This window comes from Capra hircus, chromosome 4 (genome assembly GCF_001704415.2).
Source record: "Capra hircus breed San Clemente chromosome 4, ASM170441v1, whole genome shotgun sequence".
NCBI lineage: Eukaryota > Metazoa > Chordata > Mammalia > Artiodactyla > Bovidae > Capra > Capra hircus.
In genome coordinates this window covers 14,816,186-14,830,491 of record NC_030811.1, presented here as the reverse complement: position 1 = coordinate 14,830,491, position 14,306 = coordinate 14,816,186, and the positions used below count along the sequence as shown (strand labels likewise).

The following is a 14,306-nucleotide window of genomic DNA, read 5'->3' as shown; positions in this document are numbered from 1 at the left end:
GTTGTAGCAGTGAAGGAACTATTTCCTTTTTAGTAAAACGGAAATATCTTACAGTCTTCTACCTCCAGAGGCTAAGAGTGGATTGAAGATAAACCCTAATCAGCCAGGCTAGGAAGGCAGTAGAACAGATATACATGTGTGTGTGTGTGTGTGTGTGTGTGTGTGTGTGTGTGTGTTATTGTGTGTGGGTGTGTATGTATTCCGGGTGTTGGGTTTGTATACCCTTGTTTAAACAGAGGCTACCAATCCATGAGACCGTGGACCTTCAACCACGAAGAGGCACTGTGTTTCCACGGTAAGCAGGGTGCCCTGGGAGGGGTTGAGGGTCACCCTGCAGAAGGAAGCTTAAGGGAACCTTGGCTACACGCTTGTATCTGGGAGCGGGTTTGAGTTCCCTGAGTGGTCCTGGGGCACACAGAGCCAGCACAGACTCCTCACTGCCTAGGGGAGTGAGTACCTACCTGGAGCTTCAGGATGTGCCCAGGGGGCCATCTCCTGGAGTGACATGCGAAGGGAATGAGATACGTTGGGTATCTGGTGAGGGCTGAGTGATGAGTGTCTGGCAGGGTCAGACAGAGCAGAACAAGGCACGTTGTGGGCACATGGACCAGGGGATGAAACTCACCTCACACCCACCCTTTGCTGAGGGCTGTCAGAACAGGGAAGGGCATAGAGGAGACAGCCCTGGGTCCTGCCAAGCAGTGCAGGGGGCAAGGGCAGCCTGGAGAGACCCAGAGCAGTGATGTCATAGGCAAATGCTCCAACCAGGGAAAAGGAGAGTCAACACTCTACACCACTTACCCCAGGAGCCCCGGCCCCAGCCAGCAGCAGTCCTGGGTTCCTGATGCTGCCATGGGCTCCAGGCTCCTCTGCTGGGTGAGTCTCTTCCTCCTGGGAGCAGGTGAGTCCTGGACACAGTGTGGGAGCTTCTGAGATGTCTTTTCCTCTCTGAGATACAAGCCTGCTAATGAGGGCTGCAGCAGGAGGCTTCCCTGTGCTCTGCCCTCAGCTTCCTTCTGTCTGCTCCCCAACAGGCCTGGTGGAGTCTGAAGTCACCCAGACCCCCAAATACCTGATCAAATCAAGAAAGGAGAAAGTGACGCTGAGATGTTCTCCTAAATCTGGACACCGTTCTGTGTACTGGTATCAGCAGGCCCTGGGCCAGGGCCCCCAGTTCCTCGTTCAGTATTACAGTCAGCAAGTGAGCGGAGAAGCACAGCTCCCGGATCGATTCTCAGGAAAACAGTTTAGTGACTTTCACTCTGAGCTGAACTTGACTTCCTTGGAGCTGACAGACTCAGCCGTGTATCTCTGTGCCAGCAGCCAAGACACAGCCCTGCATGATCAGGTGCCTCTGGGACAAAAACACTCCTGCCGCAGCTCAGGAAGTGGTGCCTGTGTGTCAGCTGCCAGCCTGCCAAGCCCAGTGTCTGGTAGAGCAAGAGACTTTCCCAGACATTTCCTTCTTGGTACGTCTTAATGCTCACAAAGGTCATCAAAATAAATATTATATTAATTGTTTGTACCTCTCTGGGGTCGTGAGTTGCCCAGATCTCATAGTTCATAACTGTTATAGCTAGGATTTCAGCTCAAGTCTGCCCTCAACACCATGGTACCTTCGCTGAGGAACTGTCTCTGTACAGAGCAAATTACATACACGTGTTGTGTTGTGTGTAACAAGATACAATTTGGGGCTCTATGATATGAATTGCTACTCGTTGAATGGCAGCCACACTTCACAAGGAAGTATTCCCATGGGAGGGTGTCTCAAATAAAAACAGCAATTTTCATTACCTTGGAGTCTGCACCTCCTTTCATGTCCCTCTTAAGTCTGTATTCCTTTGTGCCAATACGTCATCCTGTCCTGGGCACCCAGCTTCTCTCTACCCAGAAACGTGGGTCACCAGCCTGAGGGGCCTCTGCTTGCTCCCTTTCCAACAACACAGGAATCATGGGCTTCTGTGAACATGAGGAGCTGTACCTGCGTTTGACTGGTGGACTGTCTGTCAGTGAGTTGCTTAGACACAGACCAAAGAATTCCTCAAATGTTGATGAGCCTCCGATGAGGTTGGGAGAAGACACCTGGAGAAACAGGGTAGGTAGAGGGACAGGCTCAGAACTGCGGGCAATGTTGTGGAAATGGAGCCTTGAAGTGCTCTTGGGACACATATCATAAAGGTCAGGACGACGTGAGAAGGATTCCCCAGGATTCAAAACTGGGGAAATGTGTAGATAAATACAAGTAATATACATGTTAATGAAGAATTATCTCTGGACTAAAACATACTGAACATTTAATCAGTTTAACATTTACAGAAAGGTTACAACATGTCAGGCTTATGTCCCTTGTGCTGGAGAGGTCTCTGGGTTGTGAACATTTCACCCAGGTTCATTTCTGATTTGAGCCTCTGGGGGAAGGGATGTGGCCCCTGAGTGACAGGTTGGCTCTGGGGCCTGGCAGGGACAGTGACATCTCAGAAGGACTCCCTGGAGAGCCCCTCTCCCTCTCATCCACACTCAGCCCAGAGGGCCCTCCCCCCGCCCCGACCCCGCCATGAGCCCCTGCCTCCTGGGCTCTGTGGTCTTCTGTCTTTTGTCTGCAGGCAGGTGAGTCCTGGGGGGCAGGATCCCCTTGGGGGTGCCAGCACCAAGCATGTCTGCTGTGACTGCAGCATCGGTCCTCCTTCTCCACAGGGCTGGTCCATGTGGAGCTGGACCACATGGTGTCACTCAGGACCCCAGATTCCAGGATGTGAGAAGAGGACAGAGGACGACAATGAGATGTACTCAGGATCTGGGTCATAACTCTATGTACTGGTACCAACAAGACCTGGGACACGGGCTGAGGCTGATCCACTACTCAGCTGGGCCTCCCACCACGGAGAAAGGAGACGTGCCCGACGGGTACAGAGTCTCCAGACCAAGCACAGAAACCTTCCTTCTCACTCTGGAGTCTGCCAGCCATTCCCAGACATCTGTGTACTCTGCGCCAGCGGTTACTGCATGGAACCGCACAGTCCCCTCAGTCAGTGCAAACACATAAGGGAAGGCTTGCAGCCTGGAAGTAGGAGAGCCCCTTGCAGGCTTCTCACACCAGGAACCCGGAACCCAGGGCCACATTCCTGCAGTGTGACACTGAGTGTGCAGTCTCATATCACGCCCAGCACATCTACGTTAAATATAGTGGACGGGTGGTTATTTTAATTCAAAGCTTTATAACTTTAAAAATAGATGGGTTAATATATATATAATCTCTGTATATAAATCCATTACCTAGAATTGGTAATACTTAATTTATATAGAAAATCTAGAAATATGTGGATCTGATGAATCCAAGGGAGCGAGGAATGCAGTGCTCCAGGCTGTATTCGCCTGAGCTCAGCAGAGTGTCTGTATGAAGGCCTCTGTGATTGCACCTTAGCATACTACTGTCAGCGCAATTATGTTCTTCTTATGGAAATGCTGGTTTCTACAGTCTTTTACCTCCAGAGACTAACAGGGCATTCGAAGATCAATCGTAAATCCGCCAGCTTGGGAAGACAGTAGAACAAGTGTGTATGTGTGTGTGTGTGTGTGTGTGTGTGTGTGTGTTCAGGGTATTGACATTCCTGCTTTAGACAGAAGGCACAGATCCAAGAGACTGGACCACTGGCCACTAGGAGGCACTGTGCGCCCACGGTAAGCACGGGGTCCTGGGAGGGCTGGAAAGTCACCCTGGGGAGGGCAGCTTTAAGGAACCTTGGCTACATGCCTGCATCAGGAAGCAGGTTTGAGTTCCCTGAGTTCCTGAGGTTCCAGGACCCATGGAACCAGTACAGACTCCTCACTGCCCAGGAAAGTGGGGATGTGCCTGGATCCTCAGGATGTGCCCAGGAGATGGTCTCCAGGGGCTGCAAAGGAAGCAGAGGTGAAGGTGTTGGGGTGGCTGGTGAGGGCTGGGTGATTGGCAGCCGATGGCCTGGTGATTGCCAGTCAGGTGAGTGCCTGGCTGCGTGTCAGGCAGGGGCCGGTGGAGGACAACAAGGTATGCTGTAGGCATTGGGCACATGGGGATGGTGCACCCTTCACACCCACCCCTCAGGGGCTGTGAAGGGCAGGAAGGGCTCACCTTTGGTCCTGGCAAGGAGTGCAGTGGAGAGGGCAGCCTGCAGAGGCACAGAGCAGTGACGTCATAGGCAAATGTTCCAATCAGGGAACAGGAGGGCCAGCATTCTACACCACTCACCCAAGGAGCCCCGCCCCCAGCCCACAGCAGTCTTGGGTTCCTGATGCTGCCATGGGCTCCAGGCTCCTCTGCTGTGTGACTCTCTGCCTCCTGGGAGCAGGTGAGTCCTGGACACAGTGTGGGAGCTTCTGAGATGTCTTTGCCTCCCTGAGATAGAAGCCTGGCAATGAAGACTGCAGCAGGAGGCTTCCCTGTGCTCTGCCCTCAGCTTCCTTGTCTCCACCCCAACAGGCCTGGTGGATTCTGAAGTCACCCAGACCCCAAATACCTGATCAAATCAAGAAAGCAGCACCTGACGCTGAGATGTTCCCTTGACTCTGGACACCTCTCTGTGTACTGGTACCAACAGGTCGTGGGCCAGGGCCCCCAGTTCCTTGTTCAGGATTTCAACAGAATGTGAGAGGAGAAGCTAATCTATCAGGGCGATTCTCAGCTCGGCAGCTCAGTGACGCTCGCTTTGAACTAGCTTGACTCCTTGGAACTGAAAGACTCAGCTGTGTATCTCTGTGCCAGCAGCCAAGACACAGCCCTGCAAGATCAGGTGCCTCTGGGACAGAAACACTCCTGCCCCAGCTCAGACAGTGGTGTGAGGGTATCAGCTGCCAGCCAGCCATGCCCAAGTTCTGGTAGAGCAGACAGCCTTTCCCAGACATTCACATCTTGATATGTTTTAATGCTCCCAAAGATCATGCAAATATGTATTATTTTAACTCTTTATCCATCTGAGGGAGGCTGGCTGCCCAGATCTCATATTTCATAACTATCAGGACAAGGAATCAGACTCATGTCTGTCCTTGAACTGTGGTCTTCGTCCCCATTGAATAATTCTCCCATAGAACAAATATATATATCTGTGTTTTATATATATATATATATTCTATGAGATATATATATTTTAAAGGAGTTGACTCACATAGTTGTTAATAGTGATAAGTCTAAGGTCTACAAGCTGTACTCATGTTGTTAGAGACCTAAGAAGAGCTGATGTTCAAGTTCAAAGGCTGCTAGGCAGGAAGAAGTGAGAGTCTAGTGAAGGCCATCAGCTGGATACTTCTCTCCTACCTGGGCGAGGTTTAAGGGTTTTGTTCTGTTCATTTCTTCATCCCATTGGATGAGACCTACTACATTATGGAAGTTCATCTGCCTTACCAATAAAGATGTTCATCTGATCTGATTTTAAAATCTATTGATAACTATTCACATATTTATCTCTCACCAAGACATCCTCACAGGGACATTCAGAACAATGTTGAACTAAATATCTGTGGCCTAGTCAAGGTGACACATTAAATTAGTCATCTCAACAACTTCCAGGCTTGCCTAGGAATTTAGTAACATGAAGTCCCTGGCACATAACAGGACTCTGGATTTCTTGATTCCCTTTGCTAATCTCTGACAGCCTCTTCCACCTTTTCTTAGGTGCAAGGATAGAGATGGACACATTTTGCCTCCAGCTGAGGCCTTTAGAAATCTCAGGGGTGAAAATATTTCTGTCTGTTGATTTAGTGCACGAAATGAGCCAGAGCATGTAACATACATCCCTCCTCAGGCATGTGAAAATCAACTTTACTGATGCATGGATTGTAGTTAACTCTTCACCAATGTGCTGTTTAGGAGCACTGAGTGACCCCCCAACCCTGCAGTTAGAAATCTGCATATAACTTCATACACTTAGGAATGAAGAATGATCTCTGGAATACAACACACTCAAAGTTGTAAACTGTTTGCAGAAAGGACACAACTCATAAGGCTCAAGTCCATTGAGCTGGATGGGTTGTTTCTGTTGTGAACTGTTCACTTAGGTTCATTTCTGATTTGAGCCTCCGGGTGAAGGGGCGTGGCCCCTGAGTGACAGGATTTCCCTGGGGCTTGGCAGGGACAGTGACATCTCAGAAGGACTCCCTGGAGAGACCCTCTCCCTCTCATCCACACTCAGCCCAGAGGGCCTCCACCTGCCCCACCCCCACCATGAGCCCCTGCCTCCTGGGCTGTGTGGTCTTCTGTCTCCTGCAGGCAGGTGAGTCCTGGGGGGCAGGGTCCCCTTCAGGGTCCAAGCACTAAGCCTCTGCGCTGTGACTGCAGCATCGATCCTCCTTCCACAGGGGTGGTCCATGCTGGTGTCACTCAGGACCCCAGATTCCAGGTCGTGAGGACAGGGCAGAGGGTGACACTGAGATGCACTCAGGATCTGAGCCACGATTATATGTACTGGTACCGACTAGACCTGGGACACGGGCTGAGGCTGATCCATTACTCAGCTGCTGCTCCCAACACGGAGAAAGGAGACGTGCCCAAGGGCTACAGCATCTCCAGACCAAGCACAGAGGACTTCCCTCTCACGCTGGAGTCTGCCAACCGCTCCCAGACATCTGTGTACTTCTGCGCCAGCAGTTACTCCACGGCGCTGCACGGCCACCTCCTTTCTGTGCAAAAAGCAGATGAGAGCCCTGTAATCTGGAACTTGGAGAGCCCCTTGCAGGCTCCTAGCACCTGCAGACTTGGAGCCCACAGACACATACTGGCAGCATAGCCAGCGATGTTTGATCTTCCTGGCACAGACCTGACAGCAGGGCCTCATGGACATGTGTCCACCCTCACTCTCTGCCTGTCACTGCAGCTGCCACGTGAGCCTAAAGATGCTACCTGGCTCTGACTCCTAGTCATCAGTCTGAACATGAGGCCTCCAGGAGGGAAGGTTGCTGGGAAATCAGATACATCTAGACCTCCTTGTCTCTCCCCGGGCACCACATGCCTGTCACTATGGAAGGTTCTCTCCCAGGCTGGCCCATGTATCATCTCTGCTCTTGTCCAACTTCCCCAGATGTGGGGCCTCACTCTCCCACCTTTCTGGCTCTCGTTCCCACCCTTCTCTACTTCAGCCTTGCTGCTCCTCCCTCAACTGGGTCATGTCCTTGCCCATCACCCAGGGAACCTTGTAATGATCCCTAAGTGGGCGTGTTTGAGTGTGCTCTCTGGGGTCCTCAAAGAGAATGCAACCTCAGTTAATTATTACTCATCCAAAATGCCTTGGTCGTCCCTGAGGAGGAGAGACAAGCTGTGTGCGTATGTATTTTCCACCATTGCCAGTTTTTAGCATGTAAATAGCCTAGACCCTGATGCTGGGAAAGACTGAAAGCAAGAGGAGAAGGATGTGGCAGAGCAAGAGGTGGTTCATTCAACAGACATGAATTTGAGCAAACTCCAAGAGATAGTGAAGAATAGGGGAGCCAGGTACACTGCAATGCATGGGGTTTCAATGAGTTGGACTCGAGTTAGCAGCTGAACAACAACACCAGCAAAAGCTAACCCAAGTTTATAGCATCTCCCTCATCAAAATCTTCTAAAAGTCAAAGTATTAAATATTTCCTGCATGAACTCATTTCTTTTCTCTTGAATTAAAAATCATAAATTAGCCATGGCAGGCTGATTTGTGTGTTTCTAATCATGTGTGTGTTCTTTAGAAAAACACAGCAAGCAAAAACACAGTGCAATCGGCAAGCAGTGAAATATTTTCTAATATGAACACATCCATGACTCTTAAATTAGGGCAGACAATCTTGGTTTCCATGCATATACCACATGGGGACGATGTGGAACTGCCATACTTCAGAAGTTTCTGGGGCAGAGCAAGGGGACAGTGCTAGTGCCTGGTACCAGGAGGCTTAAGAGAAAGCTTTATTTGCTGTTTTTATCTCTAGAAGCCTTAACAGCACAGACACTAATTTGTACGCTTTCTGTCCCTGCTGGGAGCCATGTACTTCAACTATGCAGAGCTGAGGGAGCCCTGAGGTTGCAGCAAAAGTGAAGGGTATGGAGCTGGGAGGGGGCAGAAAAGAGCAACAGAAAAGAGCAACATCTGCCCGAAGAGAAAAGGGAAGGAGCCCTGGGGAAGGGCATCTGGCATAAAGCCAGCCTTGCCTAGACTAGCAGTCCAGCTCACAGGTCATCTAAGAGACTCTGCAGGACAGAGCAGGGTTCCTGGATCAGCTGAGCTGGAAAGGAGGGGCCAGGCTCATGAGAAGCTGCAGAGGCAATGACATCAGAGCAGTGACGTCACTGCCTCACCTCCAGTCGGAGGAAGGAGGCCCAGAACCCCAGCTCTCAGAGAGCAGAGCTCTGAGCAAGGAGACGCCTGCCCGCTCTGCCCCTCCTGCCATGGGCTGCAGCCCCATCTGCTGTGTGGCTCTGTGTCTCCTGGCAGCAGGTGGGGCCTTGGAACAGGGGGAACCCGTGTTCCTAGCCTGACTCTGCCTGAATCCAAGGCATCATCGGGTTCTCTCCCACTTTCTTTCTCAGCTCCAGTCTTCTTCCCCCACAGGCCTTGTGGATTCTGGAGTCATCCAAACCCCAAGATACCTGATTAAAGCAAGAGGACAGCGAGGGACCCTGAGATGCTCCCCTGTCTCTGGACACCTCTCTGTGTACTGGTACCAACAGGCCCTGGGCCAGGGCCCCCAGTTCCTCGTTCAGTATTACAGCCAGAACGTGTATGGAGAAGCACAGCTCCCGGATCGATTCTCAGGAGAGCAGTTCAGTGACTCTAGCTCTGAGCTGAACTTGACTTCCTTGGAGCTGACGGACTCAGCTGTGTATCTCTGTGCCAGCAGCCAAGACACAGCCCTGCATGATCAGGTGCCTCTGGGACAAAAACACTCCTGCCGCAGCTCAGGAAGTGGCTGAGAGGGTGACTGCCTGCCTGTCAGGCTTCCATAGATCTGGTACACTCTCCCGGACGTTCTTCCTCTGCTGTGTTTAATGCTCCCGAAGATCATGCTAGGTAGTATTATTTTACCTGTTTATACGTCTGAGGGGAACTGATTGTCCACATCTTGTATTTCATTACTTTCAGAGAAAGGAATTTGATTCAAGCCTGTTCTCATTTCTTGCGGTCTTTGTCCCCATAAAACTGTCCCCCACATAGAATAAATAATACCCCTAAACACACACACACACATATATACACACATACTCACATACATGTTTTAAAGCAATTGGCTCACATAGTTGTTAAGGCTGGTAAGTCCAAAAGCTGCAAGCAGGTCTGGTGCTACTAGAGAGTGAGGGGAAGCTGATGTTTAAGTTATAAAGAACTAATGGTCCAGTGGGAAGGCCATCGGCTGACAATTCTCTCTTACTTGGGGGAGGATCAGTGTTTTTGTCTACTCCTCTCTTCACCTGGTTTCATGAAGGCCACCGACATTGTAGAGGGTTATCTTCTTTACTAATTAAAATGTTAATCTAATCTATTATTAAAATATACCTATTCACATTTTGAAAGTGAAGTCACTCAGTCGTGTCTGATTCTTTGTGACCCAATGGACTGTAGCCCACCAGGCTCCTCCATCCATGGAATTTTCTAGGCAAGAGTACTGGAGTGGGTTGCCATTTCCTTGTCCAGCGGATCTTCCTGACCCAGGGATGGAACCCGGGTCTCCCACACTGCGGGCAGATGCTTCACCATCTGAGCCAAAAAATATCCCTCTTTGGAGCACCCAGAAAAATAAAGCTAAATATCCATGGCAGAGTCAGGTTGACATATTGTATTAGTCAGGACACCATCTTCCAGGGCTGCACAGGAATTTAGGAAGCATGATGTCCCTGGCAGGTAACAGGACTCTGGATTTCCTGACTCCATTTGCTAATCTCTGCCAGCCTCCTCTAGTGCTTCCTAGGTCAGACAGTAGATATGGACACATGTGACTTCAAAGCCTATATTTGAGATCTTCAGATGTCACAGGAAAGAAAGTAATTATGCCTCCTGGTTCAATATATGGAATAAACAGAGCACGTAGCTTACCCTCAGGCATTTTAACATCAGCTTTATTGGCATTATAGTCAACATTTGAATAATGTGAAATTTGGGTCCTTGAACCAGCCTTAACCCTGCTAAAATGTTTGTTTAAAATTCACTCAGCCCTTTTATGATATCACATCCGCAGATTCAACCAGTCACAGTTATGTGGTACTGTGAAAAGTGAAAGTGAAACTCACTCAGTCATGTCTGACTCTTTGCCACCCCTATACAATCTATGAAATTCTCCAGGCCAGAACACTGGAGTGGGTAGCCTTTCCCTTCTCCAATGCATGAAAGTGAAAAGTGAAAGTGAAGTCGCTCAGTCGTGTCTGACCCTCAGCGACCCCATGGACTACAGTCTTCCAGGCTCCTCCATCCATGGGATTTTCCAGGCAAGAGTACTGGAGTGGGGTGCCATTGTCTTCTCCACAAAGTCTGTAGTTAGTATCTATTAAAAATTCCACACAAAAGTGGACAAATGAAGCTCAAAATAGTGTGATCCAAAGGGTCTGCTGTGTGTACAATAGCGTTCCACACTGTACAGTGAACAGAGGGGTGGTTTGATCAATCCATATGCGCGTGCCCCTGGAACATTCACCTGTAAAGGCAGAACATTTCATCACCAAAACTTCTCTGAGGCCCCATCCCAGGCCTGTCTCCTTCCCTGACGATCAACAGAATGATTTCTTTTGCTGTCATTTTGTTTTAAAGTCCTCTTTATCCCAGAGCTAAATATATAAGAAATTGCTCCTGGAAAGTATTATGGTTGAAGAAGTTCTTGAAGGCATGTGAGCACCATATCCATGTCAGGGACTATCCTGTCTGGAGATGGGTGGTTTGTAAAATGACTATCCAAAGGTCTTCCCTGCTGCTACAGGCTTTAAAAAAAAAAAAAAATATATATATATATATATATATATATATATTTATGCACTTTCATAAATTTCTTTTTTCAAACACACATTGTTTGAAATGATGTTACGATGCTATTTTGACAGGAAGTCCTCATCTCCTAGGAAATTACTTTGAGGTCCCACGTGATATGCATACAGCAAGGCCTCCTGTTCACACACCGGGTGCTGGGACTGAGCAAGCAACCAGCAGCAGACTTTTTAGTGAGAGATCATTTCATGTCAGGAGAAGGCTTGCCTTTGATTTGCCCCCAGTTTCCAAGTCAAGGAGCTGAACTGAAAAGTCCCCCTTTCTCAGGGGCCTGGCCTGGGCACTAGTCTCCTGCACTGTGGGTCCCACTGTCTCTTGGACCAGAGACGTTCTGAGCACAGGTATGGATCCCGTGGACTTGCCAGGCTCCAACTGAAGGCTTGTTTTTGTGGCTACAATATTGAGCTCCTTGGTTGCTTCTGACCTCAGGTTCTGTGTTTTTGTCTCTGAGGCCCCAGGAACGGTCAGTCACCCAGACCCCAGATGTGAGATTGGGTTCCATGGAAACCAGCACATCAGGAGATCACCACGATCACGCACTCACAACCAGGTGCATGATACTCAGGTTCAGAAATTATTGAGAATTTGAAAACCACAGCAGCGGAGCATGACAGCTAATGCAGGGTCCTTCTAAATGTGAGGTTTATGCATGTGATACAGTCTAGGGCTCTAGGATATCGGTTATTGAATGGCAGCCACTTTCACAAGGAAGTACCCCCATGCAATGGATGTCTCAGGTAACACTGGAGCATTTTTCCTTTACCCCAGGGTCAGCCATCTCTCCTGACATCCCTCCCCTGTCTGTTCTGCTTTGTGCCAACATGTCATCCATGGTGCTGGGCAACCAGATTCTCTCATCAAAGCAAGGTGGGTCATAGGCCTGAGGCGGTTCAGCTTGCGGCTTCCCCACCCCTCAGACACGAGGCGCACGTGCTCAGGTGAACATGGAGGCTCTCAGCCTGCATTCGACAGGCACCCTGTCAGTCGGGGAATTAATAAGAAAGAGAGCCCGAGGATTCCTCAAGTGTGGAAGAGCCTGCCCTAAGGTTAGGAAACCAGATCCAGAATCACTGCGGGTGGAAGGACATGAACTGGACTGTTCTCAATGAGACAAAATAGAAACATGAGGGATTATTTGGGCCACGTGAGTCATGAAGGGCAGCGGGAAGCCCTGAGGATTTTCCCTGAGATTCAAAACTATAGAAATAATAAATTACAGATCAAAAAACTGAATATATGTAATAATGAACAACTATTTCTGGAATAAAGTATATATAATGTTGTGAACAATTTAATGGAAAGTTTATAAAAAATTGTAAGGCTTATGTTCATTGAACTGGATGGATCTCCCTGTTGTGAACTGTTCAGTTCAGTTCAGTTCATTTCAGTCCCACGGTCATGTCTGACACTTTGTGGCCCCATGCACTGCAGCATGTCAGGCTTTCCTATCCATCACCAACTCCCTTAGTTTACTCAAACACGTGTCCATCGAGTTGGTGATGCCATCCAACCATCTCATCCTCTGTTGTCCCCCTCTCCTCCCACGTACAATCTTGCCCAGCATCTGAGTCTTTTCAAATGAGTCAGTTTTTCCCATCAGGTGGCCGAAGTATTGGAGTTTCAAGTTCAGCATCAGCCCTTCCAATGAGTATTCAGGACTGATCTCTTTAGGATGGACTGCGTGGATCTCCTTGCAGACCAAGGGACTTTAAAGAGTCTTCTCCAACACCACAGTTCAAAAACATCAATTGTTCTGTGCTCAGCTTTGTTTATAGTCCAAATCTCACATCCATATATGACTATTGGACAAACCCTAGCTTTCACTAGACGGACCTTTGTTGGCAAAGTAATGTCTCTGCTTTTTAACATGCTGTATGGGTCGGTCCCATGTGAACAGTTCACTCAGGTTCATTTCTGATTTGAGCCTCTGGGGGAAGGGGCGTGGCCCCTGAGTGACAGGTTGCCTGTGGGACCTGGCAGGGACAGTGACATCTCAGAAGGACTCCCTGGAGAGCCCTTCTCCCTCTCATCCACACTCATCCAGAGGGCCCTTTGCCTGCCCTGCCCTTGCCATGAGCCCCTTCCTCCTGGGTTGTATGGTCTTCTGTCTCCTGCAGACAGGTGAGTCTTGGGGGGCAGGGTCCCCTTGAGGGTGCCAGCACTAAGCCTGTCCGCTGTGACTGCAGCATCAGTCCTCCTTCTCCACAGGGGCGGTCCATGCTGGTGTCACTCAGGACCCCAGATTCCAGGTCGTGAGGACAGGACAGAGGGCGACACTGACATGTACTCAGGATCTGAGCCACGATTATATGTACTGGAACCAACAAGACCTGGGACACGGGCTGATCCAGTACTCAGCTGTGCGTCCACTAGCGAGCCAGGAGATGTGCCCGAGGGCTACAGGGTCTCCAGATCAAACACAGACTACTTCCCCCTCACGCTAGAGTCTGCCAACCGCTTCCAGACATCTGTGTACTTCTGCGTCAGCAGTTACTCTACGGTACTGCGTGACTACCTGCTCTCTGTGCAAAAAAGGAGGGTCCCATGTGCAGGCTCATAGCACAAAGAGCCCCAGAGCCCTGGGGACTACGTGCCAGCACTGTGACCCTGGATGTGTGACCTGGACAGGCCTGGATCTGACCCCAGGGACTCGGAGACACGTGTCCACCATCAAGCTTTGTCTTTCCTCTGCATCCTCCCTGGATACAGTTCGGAATGCATCCAGTTCTGACTAGTTCTGACTCTTCCTCATCAGCTTAAGACCTCCAGAAGGGAAGAATATTAGTAAATCAGATATATCTAGACCCTATTGTCTCTCCCAGCACCTCATTGTTGTCTCTCTGGAAGTTTTTCCCGCAGCCTAGCTTTCAAGTGCTCACTGCCCTTGCCCACCAGAGGGGTGGGTCTTTCCTCCTTTATTCCTTGACCTCAGCTCCCGCACCCTCTGTGCTCCAGACACACTGCTCTGCCCTCATCTGGGTCATGTCCCTTCAAATGACAGAGGGAACTTTGTAACCACGCATACGCGGTCATGTTTGCACAAGTTCTTGGGGTTATCAAAGAGAAAACAATGTCAGTTAATTAGAAACCATCCAAAATCCCCTGGGAGTCCATTCACAGGAGGAGAGAGGCTGGGTGTGCGTGTTCTCCCTTCCTGCCCCTCTTTCTTAGCATCTCAATTAACCTGGACCAGGTTTCCACCATTTGAGATCATGAGAGCGCTTATTTCTATTGCCTGTATTACTCCATTTTAGCTAACTACTTTTACTGCAGTGGTGTAGCAATTATTCCCTTCTTAGTAGAAATGTCTGGTCATACAGGCTTTTACCTCCACAGGCTAAGACT

At 49.5% G+C, this 14,306-nt stretch overlaps 3 gene segments (V, D, J or C); all 3 read left to right on the top strand.

The window, feature by feature from the left end:
• On the top strand, positions 827 to 2,756 carry LOC108635887. The segment is given in 5 exon segments: positions 827 to 901; positions 1,035 to 1,433; positions 1,947 to 2,005; positions 2,604 to 2,607; positions 2,695 to 2,756. Coding segments are annotated over 5 exon segments (573 nt in total).
• Positions 6,145 to 6,755, top strand: LOC108635886. The segment is given in 2 exon segments: positions 6,145 to 6,242; positions 6,328 to 6,755. Coding segments are annotated over 2 exon segments (477 nt in total).
• On the top strand, positions 8,317 to 8,905 carry LOC108635885. The segment is given in 2 exon segments: positions 8,317 to 8,429; positions 8,544 to 8,905. Coding segments are annotated over 2 exon segments (411 nt in total).